We start from the raw sequence: 18,601 nt of genomic DNA, 5'->3' as shown, positions 1-18,601 counted from the left end.
CGATCCATATTTCCTATTTTTCTGGTGGCTGGTCCTGTCGTTCAGCGCAATACCAAAATTTCATGTCTTATGCTTTTACGTCGCCATTGGCTTCATCATTAGATGATGATGTACTTTTACGCCGATCGAAATTACTTAATTCTTTTTGACAAATTCTTCCTCTTGTAACTGTAAATGACTTCTTAATTCCCCTCCAGTCGTTCACGATTTCGATCGTTATCTGTTCATAGGTAAGAATCCTTCCTCGGTCGCTTATTCAACAATCTAGTCCATTGCGCAACGGACAAAACCACTATTACAGTCCTCTCACACTTGCGCCAGGCCAAAGCCGCCAAGTTCACCTGACCTTAGCTGATCTCCGGGATTACAGTAAACTTCCGGTTATAACATGGCCCTCCGTCCGATAGAAAGCACATGTAATGAGTGAAATATATAAAATGTGATTGATAACTATTCCCTCGATCCCACTACCGTGGGTATAGAAAACCAAGAATCTCTCTCTTATGATCGTTATAGTCTACAAATGAAATAAATCTGCGCGTAAAGAATGAGAAAAAAACGCTAGAAACGTACACGATCGGATCAGCAGATAACCTATGGCCTGCAGCTAGATCAGCAGCTAAATCGGCTAGTTTAAGGCGGCAGGGTAGTACCGAATACCGAAGGTGAATGCCTATTCAGCTACTAGGGCATTGCCAAGGGATATTGGATGCAGGCAGATTGGCGACAGGATCAATTTACGTAAACATCGCTATGTCTAGCCGAATTGAACGGCCGGGTGGCCAGGAATCACATTACGTTAGGCGGCGGGTGGATAACTAAAGACTTTGGTCCCACCGTCACCAATATTACGTCGAATCCATCCAGTATTATTTGATCTCAATACTTGATACTTTTAAACAGTCAATTTAGTAGATAGAAATAAAACTCTATACATCCTTATCACGAACCCTTTTAAAACTGTGTTTACTTGTGCATTATCATTAAGAAACTAGGTAGTATTGCCAAGTATATTTTATAAACTAGTGTCATACAAAAGATACTGAGCAGAAAATTGCGTGGTGCCCTCACGTCGGTTCGCGGTGTGGGGGCAAAGTAGGCCGTTTATGCCCTAGAAGGGCACGGATACTGACCTCGGCATATTGGACCCCGGTGTTTAGCCTCGGGCAACTCTCGTAAAAGGGAAGGGAAGCGCACCGAGACTACATGTTAGCTCACATCCCTAGGGATTGCTCGGGCCCGTCTTCAGAAGATCATATGATTCAGACCTCCGCTTAGTTATCTCCACCGCCCCACTGCCAAACTTCCACCTTTCTACATATCAATATAGCTAATTTCGTATATATTACATGTATTCAAAACTCTTGGCGGGCTTTGGGTCGCGAGTTTGGCGAGGTCTAATAGACCCGAGATAGCTCCGGGGTATGAGCCGACCTGTAACATCAAGCACACCACGGAAAAGTGAGCAAATCAAACCACGAAGAAGTGCTCCGCCAAGACGGTCGTCAACCGCCAAGGTGGTTGGCGTCTCTTTTCCGGAGGGAGATGGGACTCTCTCCCTTAACAAGTGCATAAAGCAGGATTACCATTAGAGAACTCTGGTTCAGTTGCACAAGCGTCAACGAATAGATCTCATGGGAGAACAGTACTAAAATCAGTGGCTGTACTCCGTCCTTATTAACAAGAAACAAAATGCAAGTCATTCTGTTTTGTTTCCCTTTCAATTGTACATATTTCACCTCCCATTTGCAGTTGTAGGCTATACTATGACCAAGTAATACATCTGCAGAGTTGTTAGATCTTCCCAATGACCAGTAAGAGGCGATATCTCGCTTGCTCCGGTATTTCCAGAGTCACCTGCGGCGGAAACCCACAAGGCGCTCGTTTGAAGTGGTTGCCTATACGCTATACTAGCGCTAAGAACAAAAAACTCAAACAGACCGGGGGCCGTTACCATTTGGACTAGGCCGGTACTTTGGGTATTGTAGAGCTGCGGGCAGCAAGTTAATACGAAGTTTGCAGAATATTTAAAGGACAGGCGTTCCTCCCTTCAAGATTCTATCTTCACCAAGCCCCGATTCTACCAAGAATACCTTATACAACCCCTCTATCCTAGTCGCAAATCAGCACTCTACCACTCAAGAACAACGACCCGTCTCCCGCCATCCAGAATGAAGTTTTCTCTCATTTCTCTCGTTGCCTTGGCAAGCGTGTTGTCTCCTGACACTGCATCTGCGCAACCTCTCGACAAAAGAGGAGGTAGCGTTGTCCTCACAGCCTACTACGATAATCAGATCGTTATAGGTGGTGGAGGCCCGGGACAGGTAAGCCGAGTCTCGTGTCATGACTAGCGACAAATCTAATTCACTCTTACAGAGCACTGTCAACACAATGCGGACCTGGTTCGAAATCAGCGTTGATGGTGAAAGGCCAAGGGAGATTGCCGGCAATAGTATCTCTGGGAAATGGCAGGTAATCCAATCTTCCAAGACCAAAACCCCTATGAATATAAGCTATAAGGCGAATTTCATGATTGGCAGCTTTCGTGGTTGCACCGCCAGCTACAACGGCAGGGAGACTGCCGGCACCCCAATGTCTGCAGGTGGTCACGCTGGCGGACAGGTCTCTGCTAAATGCGTTATGAAATTTGGCCTTTGAGGCAGATTATGCTCTACTTCTATTTTTGTTTTTCTTGATGCCTTCTTTCTGCAGGCTTTCTATAAACAGCATGTTGGCCTACCCAGATTCAATCAAGTCTTGCTTAGCCCCTCGCAACTGGTCTCTTTCTTCCTGTCTTATAGTTGTCTCATACGATACCTGGTGATGATGCGGTGGATGATATCTTTGCTTGTATAAACGTTGACATTGATTCGAAAGTTACGCCTGCACCTGTTTATACCGAGGAGGGCGATATTGAGAATGAGAGTTCTGGTATGGGTGGTAGCTGTGGTCCTGGTTCGAGCAGTCCTACTAGTGCTCGTGGGAGCGGAGTAGCTACTTAAGCGGATTATGTAGTTGGAGTGCTTTGAGACGCGAAGTAGGCTTTGGATTTTGGTTTCAAGTCAATGCATATTTATCCCAAGGTGCTGTGTTCCACGTTTTTGTATACTTCTGATTTGGTGCGGATACAGATCGCTCGGGTACCAGATAAAATCGAATCCAGTTTATTCAAGCAGAATCAATTCCACTATAATCACGGTCTCAACTACCCAGAGAGTTCATTATATCTCTCTCGGCCATTATCTCAAGCTCCTCCAGAAGTTGAATCTGATCCGCAGTCCCAATCTTGTGATGGTCCATGTATCGCATTATCCTTTCAATGCCCGTGATGACGGTTTGTGGCGAAGGCAAAAATTCACTGGCCGGAATAATGGTGAAAGCCTCATCCAGTTCCGCGGTCTGTGAGTCTGGGGAGGGCCATGATGCCTCATTCAACTGCTCGTCTCCGTCTTCTCCCAAAGGATCCAGAAATTGCTCCAGAGAAGTTGGTGGTTGACCACTTTGATTGTATTGAATCACGGCATTGTAGAGGTCGCGCATTCCGGGTACCTTGGGTGAAGCAAGAATACTCAGTTGCGGTTCGATGAGATTACTCCGTCTGAATCCTTTGAAGATCGTTGCGTTTGTGACGTCCCAGCGCCAAATTTGAGTGATCCAACTGAGCGTATAGTACAGACTCATAGTGTGGACGGGACTTTGACCAGCCTGGAAACCTGCAACCATGTATGAGAGGTAGCGTTTGCGGTAGTGTTGTTTCAGATTCCGGGTTATACCCTGGTTCAGAGGTGGCTTGACTCCACCGGCCTGCGCGGAGAAGATTTGGATGTGGACGTTTGCCGGCGGAGGAGTAGACTCGACAGCCGCCTGGTGGGCTTGAGAGTCGTCTAGTAAGAGTAGAACTCTTCTTTCACCGACGTGCTCGTAGAATGACAGCAGCCACTCCGACATGATGGTCGTAGAGATCCACGCCTTTTGGTTATAGCGCCACTGACAATCTATGGCTCGGAGATTGAGAAAGCGCAGCGGTTCGGGCGTTTCCTTGTGGCCGACCACCCAGAGCGGAAGTCGATCCCCTCCAGTGCAGTTCGTACACACGATCAAACAGACACGAGACCGTTCTTTATCGAGTGATGACTGGTCCTCGTTCTGGATAGCATCGAATGGGGCTTTTCGCCACAATAGGCCGGTTTCATCCATGCTGTAAATGTCTTCCTGCATGAATTCTCCACAAAATGCGCGCAGTCCGTTTAACTCCTTCCTGCTTTTTGACGGAGCTGCCAGATGTTCAACTTCCGTTCCATCGGGCACGCGACTGGCAAATCGGTTCTTAAACCTCGTCAGCCAGCCTTGGCTGAACATAGGCACGGGCTGATCATCTTGGTTGATCCGAGGCCATATTTCGCGTGCTTTAGCGATGATCCAATCGCCACTGACCGTTCGTCCGGCATCTTGCATTCGTTGAAGCCATTCAGATAGCTCTTTCTCAAGGACAGGCCATTGGGGGGTTTGCTTTCGCATGGCGGAGCTCACGGGCCCCGCATCGAGATGATCGTATCTCTTTGACAGGATGAGGGACACGCTGGATTGGTTGATGTGCCTTTGGTAGGTGCGTTCAAACCAGTCGATGCAGGCTGTATGCTTTGGTCGGGTTTCGTGGCTCCGAACCCAGTCGCGAAGGGCCTTTTTCTGGACGTCGGATATTCCGCCGCGTGATCTTGGGTGATTTGGAGTCCGAGAGACATTTGCCGGAGCTGGGGGTGATTCATCCATGGGATCCATAATAGACGATCGCGGGGTTTCGCCAGGAGCATAATTCGATTGAAGAAAAAAGACACGGCGCGGGCGCGTTGATCGGCGCGGTGATTGGCCTTATGTAGGTGGGACATTCACTCCGCGATCGCGCGTCTCTCACGCTTCGATACTCTCACTCATGGGGTTTCTCTCGTTTGCATCATAGTGGGCTGAAAATAAAATGGACGGGACTTGTCTTAATAAGTCCTCAAACAACACCCGTTACTTAGAACTGGGCTCGTAGCCCCCTGAAAGAGGTCCGCGATCTTGGATGTATTCCAGTGCAGGTTGTCTCGAACTCAGTGTCACCATTCTCAGCTGACCGAGAAAGATCTACAGCTTCTTGTACCTGTAGCCGATTGATCAACCAAGTAAGACCGGTGCTGGAGACTGCCAATCCATCTCCCGCGATCCTTGACCCCAATATGCCTTCACGGCATTCCTCGCCCCATCAACCACCTTCATATGATGCTTCTCCAAAAATTGATCGAAAATATGCATGATAACCGTGCGATCACTCGTCGACTTCGCAAGCTTCCCAACCACATACAGCGGCCAAGTCAAAGTAGCCATCGGTGTAGACAAAACGCAAACTCGAAGCACGCTGTCAAAAGCAGCCCGGTATATCTCTCGATCCCGATCTGTTACTCCGCTCGATCCAACATCCGACAGTATCGCGGTGCGAAGAACAAGTAGTCCGCAAAATCTATACGCCTGCGCGATTTGAACCATTGCCTCTAAGTATGCATCGGCAGATGGCGACGAGTCTATTGACCACGCTTCTAAGCCGGTAGCTAGTACCTCCGCCTCAAAAGTCATATCTTCGCCTTCTCTGGTCCGGCCGACGATGTCAGCCAGGCGGTGCATTAGTGGCCAAAGTCTGCCCGTGCAGCCGAAGACGGTGTCCGTTCTATCTGTAAAGTTTGGGCCGCGGTCACCGCTTATGAGAAGAGGTCTTTGGCCCATTGAGAGGGCAAGCATGACGTTGAAGTATTGGAATACTTTATGGAAGAATGCGAAGCATGGTGTATCCGGGGTGTCGCGCTGGTATTCTAGTAGGGACTTGGCGCCTTGTAAATGGCACCAAGCGTTGCTGGCGGAGTTTCCTAGTACGATCTAGTCATTTATTAGCATCGACATGCAGGACAGATATAGTAAGGTAAGGGTTTACCTCGTAGTATATGAGAAGTAAGCTCCCAGCAAGGCCATTCATACGTGATATCTCACCCAGCTCCGGACGGGATATCTCGACAGCTAGCAAGTGTAAGGCTTGGGAATGTAACTGCGTCGCCCTTTCATGAGACTCCGCACCAAGATGATGAAGATGCGCTGCGGCGACAGCTTCTACCGCGCGCTGAACCTGCTTCGAATTCAACACACGTGGCAGAACGTGAAGAAGAAATGGATTCGAAATCTCAAGCTGAGGAGAAGAAAATGTAATCAAGCTGATAATGATATTGTTAAAATGATACACAAGTCGAGTCTCCGTGCTGCTCGGTTGAGGGAGTAGCGAGGGCAGGGTAGGTGAGTTGGGATCTTGATGTTGTTGTATTCGTTGTCTGGTTTGAGAGTATTTAACCATTTTCCAGTCTGGGTAGCTGCATTCTACGCCTCGCGATATGCATATTTGACAGGCTGGGCGGGCCTCGTCGCACTTCTTGCGTCGTCTGCGACTGCATAACAAGTTAGCGTTGCCAAGACCCGTGGATGAGGGGAGGGACTCGTGCCAGTTCAAACAGCCCCATCTTGACCTTGTTCCTTGTCGTTGGGATTGCAGGGACCTTTGGTCGGTGAGATTTGTGTCTATCATGATTATCGGAGTGCAGGGACCATGCCGATTCTCCAGGGTCGATGCGGAGAACTACGCGACATCCGACGGGCACGTCATGTGATTGGCCTCGTATTCATATCTGTGGATAATGTGAGAGTGTATCATTTGGGTGGTAAGTCGTGCTCTCGCAGCAACTAAACTTTCATTGTACAGTGAAGCTAACAGCAGTTCAATGGTAAGATCCAGCGACAGTCATAATAATATCAACGGATGTTCCTTTAGTGAAGGTACAAGGTTCTTCATCACGAGATGTGATGTTGACGAACGTCAACTGGTTTGCTTCATCACAGTGGGAGGTGATGAAATCAATTTTGTCTGGTAGAACCTATATACGCTAGACTGTACGGATCAATGCTTCCAAGTATCTTTCCACCCGTTTCACGTCGTCCAATACAGCAATGACACCAATGTACCCATCGGGCCGAACAATAGCCAAAGCACCGTCAGTCGGGTTGACACCGTAAATACCGTAGACATCGTCCATCTCATATCCACTGTAGAACGACATTTCAGAGTATTGCTTGACATCTTGTGGGAGATCGTTCCACGTGAAGTCTCTATCAAGACGAGGGTGAACGACTACCTGCTCGAGCACCGACTGCGGGAAACGGGGAATGACTGCACCGAGCTGAGCCAGCGTCCGAGCAGAAGTACCATCAGGGTTCAGCAAATCCGACGATGTCAGACACAGAATGCGGAATCGGCCGGTAGATGCGAAATCTAGGTCAAGTCAGGTATATGTTGTTTCGAACGGAACAGATTTGCGACTTACCATCTTGCAGGTCACGAAGATAACCATCCGCATGACGGATCAGACGCACGTTCAATAGTCGTCGTCCGGGACGCAGAATGCCTGACAAATAATTGGTACCCTTGATTGGGTTATTGCCATCTTCTAGGTCTCGCACCACGGCCATATTGTCGGGATACTCAATCCCGCAACCACTGGTAAACCCATTGCCCCGGCTGAATACCTCGAGGAACTGATCATGAGTTAACCCTCCAACACCATCTTCCGACGCGCCAATCTTCCCGGAAAACATGGATGAAAAGTCTCGGTCAAATTCGATGAGTTGTTGTGCAATAGTGTGACGTTCGGTGTGGTATGTATCAAGGAGGGGATCCGGTGCTCCGTTGCTACCGCCGGGTGTGAGGCCATGGATGGCATAGGCCAGTTTCCAGGCCAGGTTGTAAGAGTCCATCATAGAGACATTCATGCCTTGTCCTGCCTAAAAGACCGTATTGTATTAGTATGATGTCAAAGTTATCACATTCGGAGGATTATCACCTTCGGACTATGTGTATGGCAAGCTGCAAAAGGACTTGTCAGCAATCAAGTATCCCATGAAATGAGGTAATTTCACATACCATCTCCCGCAATAAAAACACGATTCACACCCTTTGAATCCTTGACCGAGAAGTTATCGGTGACCCGCTGGCCGATCTGATAAGCCGCCCACCAGTCTACAGCTCCGTCTTTCTTCGGTCGAATATAGTACGGCTTTAATACCGCCGCTGCGTTGTCGAAGATGGTCTGTTGGGTTACCTGGCTCCGGCGAGCTCTGGCATCTGCTGTTGAAGGCGTCTTCTTGCTATCCGCAGTCTGTTGATCGCTGTCGGGATTCACATCCCCGGGCACTTGCACGTACAGTCGTGTCAAGTAATCGCCAGTCGCGATGCGCTCGCGAGGAATCACCATCACGGAGCCCGCCGGTGAGTGAATTGCGCAACGTCTCCTGATATCAGGGAAATCGGTGTCGACGACAAGATCGACGACGCCCCAAATGTGATCTAGGGATTCACCCTCAAGCTTAAGACCCATGCTGCGTCGAACGGCGGAATGTGCGCCGTCGGCTCCCACGAGATACTTTGTTCTCACATGGCGCTTTTGTCCTTCGGTCTCAATCTCTGCCAGCACTGGGAACTCCGAATCGCCTTCCTCATCAATCTTAACCTCGATAAGTTTGGTATTCCGCTGCACACCGCGCTTCGAATAGCGCAGCAAATCCGTTTCCAAAATCCGTTCAATTCGGCCTTGGTGAATTGTAACTTCGTGCGGGAAGCGAGCAGGGACAGCGACGTCCTGGACAATCGAGGTACGTTCAATGATTTTATCTTTATCGTTCGAAGGATTCCAAAATGCGACCTATGCTGTTAGTGAAGGCTCTCGTACCAGGTCAGGTAGACTCACCTGCCACATTTGACACCCTTCGGTAAGAATCTCATCCGCCAAACCTAGCGACTTCAGCGTCTCAAGTGTGCGTGGCTGAAGTCCATCGGCTTGGCCAGACTTCAGTGTTGTAGGCTTGGAGTCTACGCACAGCAGTGACTTGTCACTCAGTCCGTATCGGGAGAGAAGAAGCTCCAGCATAAGCCCTGCAGGCCCGGCGCCCACGATGACGACTTCATATTTTTCCGTTGTGCTGGCCGAGGGTTGTGGAGCTAGACGTGGCAGCGGGGGAGCGAAGGAGGGGAGAACGCGAAGCTCGCGCGACGCGGCGGAATACTCCGTGAAGACCGGCATGTGGGATAATAGCGAGCGCGGCTCTCAGGGTTCGATTGAGATTTCGCAGTCAACGGTCCTGATCTTGAGGGTGACAATTTAGATTTATAGCTAGAAGTTCCAAGGTCGGCGACGTGTTGAATGGGTCAGAATTGACTCCATCGCGGGCAACATTGGATTGCGGGAAATGGGGAGTGCTGTCTATGCGCTTAGATTGTATTCTGGACTGGATCTTGTGGATCATCTCACGCGAAGAGCCAGTGGGAAGAGGACGCCGATTGCTAGACGTTCGACTTTTGTGGATTTGTGAGATTCTGGTAATCAGTGGTCATGCTGTTCAACCGGGAATTTTCCGAGACCGCGGAACTCGTATTTAGAATGCGCCACCATTTCCCGCGTTAAGTAAACTCAGAATAAGACTCGGTATCATTCTCAACGGATCCGATCTCATCAGTAAGCGATATGTCATGATCAGTATATTTCTCCATCGGCTAGTGCTAGTAACCCGATCCTGTGCTCTCGAAATATAACCGTTTGTATTACTAGCGAAATTCCGCTAATCTTGGAAGCTGATAAAAAGGCGCCGAAACCTTCCTACATGTACCCTCGAATGGACTACATATATGATCGATTGGAGAGGATTGAATGAGGGTCTTGGACCAAAAACACCTTTGTTTGATGGTACCGGTTTCATGTTGGTAACTGCCTGGTTTTCACGTCGCGCAACCGTTCATCGAAGGCGTCCGTCCCCAAGGCATGTATACCACAAATCCACAGTGTTCCTAGACCTTTCTCTATTTACTAGTCCAAAAATAGACAAAGAGGCTCATAACAGCAAAATCTATTTTGGGAGCCTTCTCCTCTGCAGGCAGCGCAGTATTGTATTTGGGGGCCGGTGCTGGGGCCCTGTGCATCAGCATCGCCACGCCAATCGAATCCACATTTGGTGCACCCCTTCAACAAAACCGCAGAAGCTCACCACAATCTCGTACATGGGAGGATCAATTGCCCGAAGAGGCACAGGGGGCTCCAAAGGACGGACTCTCTCCAGGCATCTGGCTTGAGATCATATTTCTATGTGCGACCACAATATTTCTGCCTTGCGTGTGGCCTGCCCCCCCCAAAGGTTGGTATTTAACAGCAATAGCCTTCCCAATTACGATCATTTCAAATAACTTCACCATTCTTCAGGAATAACCATAAGCAGAATCAATATGTCTTTCCACAGGCAACAAACTCCTGATTTTGAGTCGAACCAAGGTCAATATGGTAAGAACCGACCCATCACGAAACAATCTACAATCTTCTCACCCAGTTTCCAGAGCTTCAAACAAGAAGCGGGATGGCGATAACACTCGCCAAGCGCCGCGAGATCGAAAATCAACTCAGCGATGTCACGACCAAGCAGGCTGAACTCCGGCCGGCCCAGCAAGCGCTTCTTAACTCAACCACTTTAACCGAGGACTATCAACATCGTCTCAAGATGGAATCCATTGGAAGCGAGATTATGGACGACTTTAGTCGTGCTTGTAATATGCTCGCCGAGCTTAAACGCAAGGCCAATCCCGACGACCAGCGCGTCCAAACGCAGATCCAATACATCAGCGACAAGATCAGACAGGACATTGAAGGGTACAGAATATTGCAGAGTGATTTCGATCGTCAAATGCGGTCGCAGGTCCGCCGGCGATATGAGATTGCACATGAGGATGCTACGTCCCAGGAAGTTGATCAGGGTGTGGAGAATGTGATTTTTGGACAGGAAGAGGTATTCAGCGTACGTTTGTCTTTTCAAAGTCTGAAGACTATTTTCTGACACACTACCAGGTTCAAGGCATGCGAAGCGAGCAGGCCAGTGACGCTCGTGCTGCTGTTATGCAGAGATCAGCAGCCATTCGCAAGGTCGAGCAGGACCTGATTACTCTCGCGGAGCTGTCACAAGAAGTCGCTGCTCTTGTTCAGCAGCAAGAGTATGCTGTTGTTGATATCGAAAGAGGGGCAGATGAGACGCATAAAAACTTTCAACAAGCGAATGACCACTTGGATAAGGGAATTAAAAGTGTGCGCAACGCTAGGAAATGGAAGTGGTGGGCTCTCTTTATTTGCCGTGAGTATACATCGCGCCGTTTCGAGTCATTTACTAATTGATTACTAGTTCTCATCGTGATAATAGCTGTAGTTGCGGCAGTTACAGTGTGCGAAGTCAACCATTGTGGGGCCCACTGATGATAATCGAGAAATGTGTCCGGCGGTTAATGTAGGAATGAAAGTAATGTCTAATTTGATTTAAAAAAACTGTCAAGAGTATCACTCATTGGAGGTTCTATTCTGTTAACCTGATAAAGTGGGTTGAGAAATATCTCCCCGGTGTAGCTCTACCAGTACTGCGGAATAGCGGCACGGTTTCCACGTCGGCCGTGTTGAACCGAGCTCGCGAATTCCGCACTCTCATCGCCTCCACACAATCGATTACAAAGACAATAACTTGGCAAAATCTTCAAGACGGCTTAGCAGTGGATCATATTTCCGAACTCCGCAGTAGAATGTGCGTTAGCGCGAGGACTAGGCCACTGACGGATATAAACAGCATCCGAGTCATACGAAATGTACGACGCATCGAATGGGGGGCCGAACCGATGCAACGCCATTCCCCATAAATCCGGTTTGCTACGACACGGGAGGCTCCCCCGCGTTGGACCCTGTGTGGAGCACCGTAATGGGGGATTCCCGGTCAACCAGTCGCATAAAGCGGCCTATTCATTTTCCGCCCCTCTTCTGCCCGCTCGTGACGATCGTGGAAACTATCGATCCGGAATGACAGAACATTGCGTCTGTTTGACTTTAGTGGATCGGGCGACGGGGGATTTTCCGCTCTTTATGTAGGCTTGAGGTCTTTAGATCGGGGAGGAATGGTATGACATTTGTTGATTTTCTGGTCATTAACCTAATTTAGACCCAAACTAAAACCAATTCAGCGCATGCAATTTACCGAAGCCTGAGCCGGGAAACTTTCTAAAGTGTAGGTTTTGGAAGCGGTTAGGTGTTTTATAAACTCGTGAGGCATCCCCGCCTAGTAGTTAATATAAAGACCTGCCGGGGCCGAACAGGACGTTACATATAATTGCTAGAGAGCCCCCTGTTCCCGGTACCTTTATCCTACTCTCTAGTATCCCGTCTGATTGGTCCAAAATGAAACGTCTGTCCCGTGTCTTCAGCGGCAGCCCCAGGCCTATGCCGCTGGCAGAGCCCAAGGAGAAAGTGCAGGCACCCACCGCAAAAAAAGCCATCTTACCAGAGCTTAAGTTTGCCATTGAAGAGCGATCTATCGATGAAGCGCGGCCGTTGAGAGTCGTTATCATCGGTGCCGGAATTTCCGGTATCATCGCTTGTATTCGATTTGTCCAGAGGATTCCCAACCTCGACCTGTGCATATACGACAAGAACGCAGATATTGGAGGGACCTGGTTTGAGAACAGATACCCAGGATGCGCGTGTGGTAAGCTTACTTGCTGCTCAAACTCGTCGGAAGGCTCGTTATTAAAATAGTCTTCATCACTAGATATTCCCGCGCATACATACCAAGCTACTTTCGAGCCGAACAAAGACTGGTCTCAATTCTACGCGGGTGCACCCGAGATTCACCGGTATTGGAAGCGTGTTGCCGACAAATACGGTTGTATGAAGTACATAAAGTTGAAGCAGCAAGTCTCAGAAGCAGCGTGGAACGAAAACAGTTCCAAATGGGAAATACAGGTAAGCCAGCCATTTATCTGCGAGTTGGAACAGAGTTAACGCAGGCGACACTAGGTGCGAGATGTGGATACTGGTTCTGTTCAAAGTGACCAGTGTGACATCCTTATCCAGGGTACCGGCGCGTTGAATAATTGGAAGTGGCCGAGCATCCCAGGTCTGCACGACTTCAAGGGCAAGCGTTTGCACAGTGCCGTTTGGGATGAGGAGTATGATTACGCAGTAAGTTCGAGACTATATTCCCATGTCAAGTCTGAACTAACGCTCTCGGAAGAACAAAAACGTCGCAGTCATCGGCAATGGATCAAGCGGTATTCAGATTGTACCTGGTATATTGCCCAAGGTCACACACATTGATCACTATGTTCGTAGCCGGACTTGGATCTCTCCCACTTTTGCGAGAGAGCAAGTCGACAAGCGTGGGCAGGGGTTAGAAAACTGTAAGTTTACTACCCAGGTCCCTGAGGGCATACGATTCTCTAAAACTGGATGTTTAGTTCAGTTCACCCCGGAGGAAATCGAGGAATTCAAGAAGGATCATTCCAAATATCAGGCATTCCGCAAAGGTAAGAAATTCACTCCGCGATCTCCAATGACCACGAAAACTTATGCATTGGAAAGAGGTGGAGCTAGCATTGCAATCAATCCATGGCAGCACGCTGATGGGAGACCCCATGCAAATTGATGCTCATGGTATCTTTGTTGAGAACATGAGGCGCCGACTGGTGAACAAGCCGGAGCTCCTCGACGGGCTTGTTCCATCTTTCCCACCTGCATGCCGGCGTTTGACGCCGGGCCCCGGCTATCTCGAGGCTTTGACGGATGAAAAGGTGGACGTCATCAGGTCCGATATCGTCAAGGTCGACGAGACTGGAATCGTGACCGCGGATGGACAACACAGGGAAGTCGATGCAATTGTTTGCGCCACCGGATTTGATACGACGTGCACTCCACGATTCCCCATCAAAGGGCGGAATGGACTCACTCTGGAAAAGCACTGGGAAAAGACCCCTGAGACGTACATCTCAATTGCCACCAACGAGTTCCCCAACTATTTCATTTCTCTCGGACCCAATGCCGGTCTCGGCGAGGGAAATCTGTTGTTGCTGATCGAGAAAGGGGTTGATTATATGACGGAGTGCGTACGCAAGATCCAGCGCGATAATATTCGCACCATGGCTGTAAAGGAGGATGCTGTCAAACGATTTACCCAATATTGCGATCAGTATTTCGCAAAGACCGTGTTCGGTGCCAAGTGTCGCAGCTGGTACAAGGGCGGCACGGAAGATGGTCGCATTGTTGCCCTTTGGCCTGGTATGTGATCCATGTAGTTTCCCCCTAGTTGACAAAGCTAACTCGAGTAGGATCCTCCCTGCATGCCATGAAGGTGTTTGCGAATCCACGTTGGGAAGATTTTGACTATGAATATGTCAACGATAATCCAACGGGCTGGTTTGGCGATGGATGGACGGAGAAGGAGAAGAACAAAATGATCGACGTGGACTACTTAGATGACGATCAGATTGATTTCCCTCCTCCTGTGAAGGTATGAAGGTTTGGTACATAGATAGGAGTCAAGTGAGCAACAATACAAATATGCGATGCACTTGGCAACGACCCCTCAGCGTAATTAAAACGAACCCAAAGGCGTCCCGGTGCAGTGGAACCAGTCGGATCAAGGCCGCAGATGGTGATATCATCGTGTTACCATACAATACACGTATGTAATTATGAGTTGTACAACCCTACGATGATAATAGGGAGGGGTACGTCAGCTCCCTCCATCGGCGGGATTACCAATACCACAGGCGCTCTTCCTTCCCAAACTCGATCCTCGCTCTTGTTACCCCGGATCTCCCCTCCTCCCCGGTGGACCACCATGAAGCCCGCCGACAAGCACTTTCGCTGCACTATATGCGAGCGGGCCTTTACACGCATTGATCATTTGAAGAGACATCATCTGCGACGTACGTGCCCCGCCTAGGAGGTCCCACGAGCTAGCTTCTAATGCCAAGTCTGCGACAGATTCCGGTCAAAAGCCCTACTCATGCGTGTTCTGCAACGAGGCCTTTGCGCGCTGGTACGTGCACGTCCCTCACCTCCTTTTCAGACCTCGACTTACCCCCTGGCTATTACTAGTGATAACCTTCGCGACCACTATGCCGATTGTGCCCAACGCGGGGACCGCAAAATACCCGAGACGGGCCAGAGAGGCCGCCGGAGACATGCATGCCAATCGGTTAGTCGCGCACCCCACTCCTGTTGCGATGCATGTCTTGCTTACATTGATATTTCCTTAGTGCACCTCCATGAAGCTTCGTTGCGACGGTAGCAGTCCTTGTGGGTCTTGCGTGAAGAGAGGACTCGATTGCAACAATGAACGATCTACGCAACTAAGATTATCTGGGTTGGATGATGGTATGGAGACCAGGAAATTAAAATGAAGGACCGGGACTGATCATGATCAGAATCGTCGCCGACCAAATCCGAGATATTCGACCAGCCGTCAGATCGCGGATCGATCAAGTTCCTTCTTAATGGCGGTACCGATAGCTTTACCGAACAGTTCCGACTACCTCCACGTGACGATCGCGCACGAGGTTTGGTATACCATAACCAGACTGGCTTAGAGGAGGCTGCAGCAGGGGATGTCTTTCCCTACACCGTACAGAACAATCGACCAGACTACACGCCAACTCTCGTCGATTTCGACCCCTCGTCGCTTCAATTTTTCCAAAACACATTCCTCGACTTTTTCAATGGGCCTTTTGGAGATGGCCAAAAATCAGCGGAGGACCCTTTTACCGGGCAAATTACATACGAAACCGCCATTCCTGACCAAAGTCCTAAACTGACTCTTTCGCCAGAGCAGACAACTTTAGAACCCGAGCAGCCATTTGCAATGGCTTTAGTTCAGTCAATTCTGGCTCGAGCCTGGACTGTCCCATTGGATGCTAAGTCCCAAGAGGAAATATCTTCCAATCTTAATTTCCTGTTGACGACTGCACGCATACGGAAATTCGTCGCGTTGTATTTCAAGTACTGGCAACCAAGCTGCCCCCAGATTCATCAGCCCTCGTTTGATCCTGAAACGGTCGCAATACCACTACTTGCATCCGTGGTGTTTATGGGAGCTATGTACAGCAGCGACCAAAGGGAAGCCTACGTCGCGAAGCGGATACTCGACTTTGCTGAGCTGTACATCTTTTCAAGTCATCTTTATTCACCAGAAAGCGAGGTCGCTACGGAATTCACTGGAAGTCGAAGCTCCGATGATGAGTCTAGTGACTGGGCCAAATTCCAAAACTTCCAAGCAGGCTTCATCATAACAGTGGTCCAATACTGGGCTGGAAGTCGTCCATCTCGAAATCGGGCGATGGAGAACCGCTTCAGTGAAGTTGTCAAAGTTGCTCGTCGGTTGAGTCTCACGAAGTGCCGACATACCCCGCAGGAGCAACTAGAGCACCAATGGATTCAAACAGAGTGTCGCATACGGTATGTATCGAAGACTACCCAAACAGCTCCACTGCTAAAACCCGACAGAACTATTAGTATTGTTTCATTGCTCGACTGTGCATTCTTCTTCTATCAGAATTACCCGTGTCGTTTGACCCACTCTGAGATGGAATCCGAACTTCCCTGCGAAGGGGCTATTTTCGAGGCTGAGCATCCGTTCTCCGAGCCCAACTTCCAGTTCACCCGCGATATCACACTATACGGGGCTTTCCAGAATCTCTTCGACCCTTCGTACGAGGCAGGGCAGTCTTCTAATCCCAGTCAAATCAGTTTGACGGTCTTGGATATGTTCATGTTAATCCACGGTATGTTCTTACAAATATGTTTGTCTTGTTCACTTCACTCACAAAGTATCAAGTTCTCTTCGCTTTCATAAATACTCACATGGCACTCGTCGGACTCCTGAAACGCCAGGCCAGCACAATCCAAGCCTTGCAGAGCTCAATCGAAAGCGTTAGAGTCAAGAGTACTATCCCCGAAGATTCCTTGCTTGGCTCCATCAGGATAGCCCTGAATCGGTGGCGAGATCATTGGGTCGCCTTGAGGAATAAAGTCTCAAGTGACGAATGGGCCTCGATGGGCTTCTACAAGAACGGGTATAATTTCTGGTTGGTTTCGCAGCTGCTTATCACCAAGAAAGATGCTGTCGATGTCATTATGCAGTTGGAGGTTCATTGCGAGGATAAGCTGGAGAGGCTTAAGGTGCTTCTTCTGGATGAGCAGGATTAGCCCCGAAGGGAGTTGCGGTAGAAAGTGGTGGAACATTTCTTGTTAGGCGTTTCGGTGGTTCTTTGTGGTGTTCTGGTTCTTCCCCCATGGCTGGCTAGAGGGTCGGCGTCGGCAATTTCTGATATCCTGGTCTGCTTTGCTGTTATCATTACGCTACGGGACTTTTCGCATCCCCCTTATGTATATTCTGTCAGGTGCTCCTAGTGTTCACAGAATGAACCTTTGAGTCTCTGTTGACACTCAACACTGCATTCGAATATTATATCTATGCATATCCAAGGCTCCAGAATGTCTCTATGTTCTTACCAGTATCCTCATCAACGTACGCCGGCGGCTCAGCAAGTGTAACATGCTCTCCATGCAGCTCCGCAACCCTCCCTGTCAGTGTCTCATCTCCGACAAGCTGTGCAACAGCTTTTGCCGCCGTTGACATGGGTGTGAGAATCATCGACTTGAACAATTCTTTGCTTGGTGCTATGTTTGTGGCTATCAAGTCCTTGTTAACATTCACCCATAAGCTATTGATGTAAATGTGCAACATACCAATTACCGCCGGAGCCAATGCGTTGATCCTGATGCTCTGTGCTTCTAACGGGCGAGCTAGGGACCGCACGAGTCCAATGACACCATGCTTTGTCGCTGAATAAATCGGTGCCATAGGGAAAGGATATAATCCCGCATTTGAGGCAGTACAAACGATCAACCCCTTCGAAGAACCTGAAAGATAGTTCTTGGCCATATAATGGATAGCGAGTTGTACAGCTGGCATCATGCCCCAATCAGTATTAATGATTCACCGCATTGAAAAGCCCAGACTTACAGTATATAACCCCAACAAAATTCACATTCACAGTCGCCAGATTCGGCTTTGTCGGTCCTTTGCTGCTATCCACATTCTCGGGCAGGAGAGTACCCTTCTCCGTGATACCCGCGTTGGCGAAAACAACGTCAATCCGGCCTTGCTGTTCATATATTCTTTCAAAAACCGCGGCTTGGCTTTCCCACGATGAGACATCACAGGACTCGAACGAGACTCCAGCCGATGGGAATTCACTGCGGAGCTGGTCCAGTGTTTGGGCGCCCGTCGTAGGATTCACATCCAGAATGGTGATGTGAGTATTTGGCTCGCTGATGAAGTGTCGGGTTATGCCCAGCCCAATGCCGGAGGCTCCTCCTATTCAACAGTTAACGATGATGCTCTGAGTATTCCCTAGTTCATATTATTTCTTACCCGTGACGATAATGCTTCTCTTGGGTGACATGTTTCAATGACTCAAACAGTATAGGGTGGTCAAAACACGAGCTCAGCTATAATCCGCTGGCTATGAACTCATCGCATGGACGTTCCCAATGGTTTTGGCACCTACCCCTCCTTTTCCCGTGTGATTCCCCACAACTGAGTGGAGGATACTTCGCTGGGGTATTTCCGGTCACTGCGGAGCTCAGATGATTGCTACGCTTGGCAATGGACATTCGAGCGT

The 18,601-nt window shown here is 49.1% G+C and overlaps 6 protein-coding genes across 6 annotated transcripts; 3 read left to right on the top strand and 3 right to left on the bottom strand.

Moving 5' to 3' along the window:
- Positions 1 to 2,171: 2,171 nt before the first annotated feature.
- Positions 2,172 to 2,658, top strand: N7498_004669 (uncharacterized protein; the record flags this gene model as incomplete). The annotated part of the gene is made up of 2 exons (XM_058451731.1): positions 2,172 to 2,324; positions 2,377 to 2,658. The coding sequence occupies 2 exons, from the start codon at positions 2,172 to 2,174 to the stop codon at positions 2,656 to 2,658; spliced, it is 435 nt and encodes a 144-aa protein (XP_058308269.1).
- A 543-nt stretch (positions 2,659 to 3,201) lies between these two features.
- On the bottom strand, positions 3,202 to 4,779 carry N7498_004668 (uncharacterized protein; the record flags this gene model as incomplete). The annotated part of the gene is made up of 1 exon (XM_058451730.1): positions 3,202 to 4,779. One exon carries the CDS (start codon positions 4,777 to 4,779, stop codon positions 3,202 to 3,204), a length of 1,578 nt encoding a protein of 525 aa, XP_058308268.1.
- A 2,177-nt stretch (positions 4,780 to 6,956) lies between these two features.
- N7498_004667 (putative phenol monooxygenase) lies at positions 6,957 to 9,146 on the bottom strand (the record flags this gene model as incomplete). Its single annotated transcript, XM_058451729.1, has 5 exons — positions 6,957 to 7,342; positions 7,395 to 7,851; positions 7,911 to 7,933; positions 7,991 to 8,768; positions 8,814 to 9,146. The coding sequence occupies 5 exons, from the start codon at positions 9,144 to 9,146 to the stop codon at positions 6,957 to 6,959; spliced, it is 1,977 nt and encodes a 658-aa protein (XP_058308267.1).
- Positions 9,147 to 10,339: 1,193 nt separating this feature from the next.
- Positions 10,340 to 11,273, top strand: N7498_004666 (SNARE domain protein; the record flags this gene model as incomplete). Its single annotated transcript, XM_058451728.1, has 3 exons — positions 10,340 to 10,394; positions 10,448 to 10,902; positions 10,953 to 11,273. 3 exons carry the CDS (start codon positions 10,340 to 10,342, stop codon positions 11,271 to 11,273), a joined length of 831 nt encoding a protein of 276 aa, XP_058308266.1.
- Positions 11,274 to 12,314: 1,041 nt separating this feature from the next.
- On the top strand, positions 12,315 to 14,427 carry N7498_004665 (flavin-containing monooxygenase; the record flags this gene model as incomplete). Its single annotated transcript, XM_058451727.1, has 7 exons — positions 12,315 to 12,621; positions 12,685 to 12,878; positions 12,933 to 13,097; positions 13,150 to 13,315; positions 13,373 to 13,441; positions 13,497 to 14,189; positions 14,240 to 14,427. The coding sequence occupies 7 exons, from the start codon at positions 12,315 to 12,317 to the stop codon at positions 14,425 to 14,427; spliced, it is 1,782 nt and encodes a 593-aa protein (XP_058308265.1).
- Positions 14,428 to 17,162: 2,735 nt separating this feature from the next.
- Positions 17,163 to 18,382, bottom strand: N7498_004664 (uncharacterized protein; the record flags this gene model as incomplete). Its single annotated transcript, XM_058451726.1, has 5 exons — positions 17,163 to 17,251; positions 17,427 to 17,606; positions 17,664 to 17,759; positions 17,941 to 18,294; positions 18,352 to 18,382. 5 exons carry the CDS (start codon positions 18,380 to 18,382, stop codon positions 17,163 to 17,165), a joined length of 750 nt encoding a protein of 249 aa, XP_058308264.1.
- Between the last annotated feature and the right edge of the window lie 219 nt (positions 18,383 to 18,601).

The sequence above is a fragment of the Penicillium cinerascens genome (assembly GCF_028974065.1).
Source record: "Penicillium cinerascens strain IBT 15544 chromosome Unknown contig_5_segment0_segment0, whole genome shotgun sequence".
NCBI lineage: Eukaryota > Fungi > Ascomycota > Eurotiomycetes > Eurotiales > Aspergillaceae > Penicillium > Penicillium cinerascens.
The sequence above is the reverse complement of the archived record's forward strand: the minus strand, read 5'-3'. Positions and strand labels throughout refer to the sequence as shown.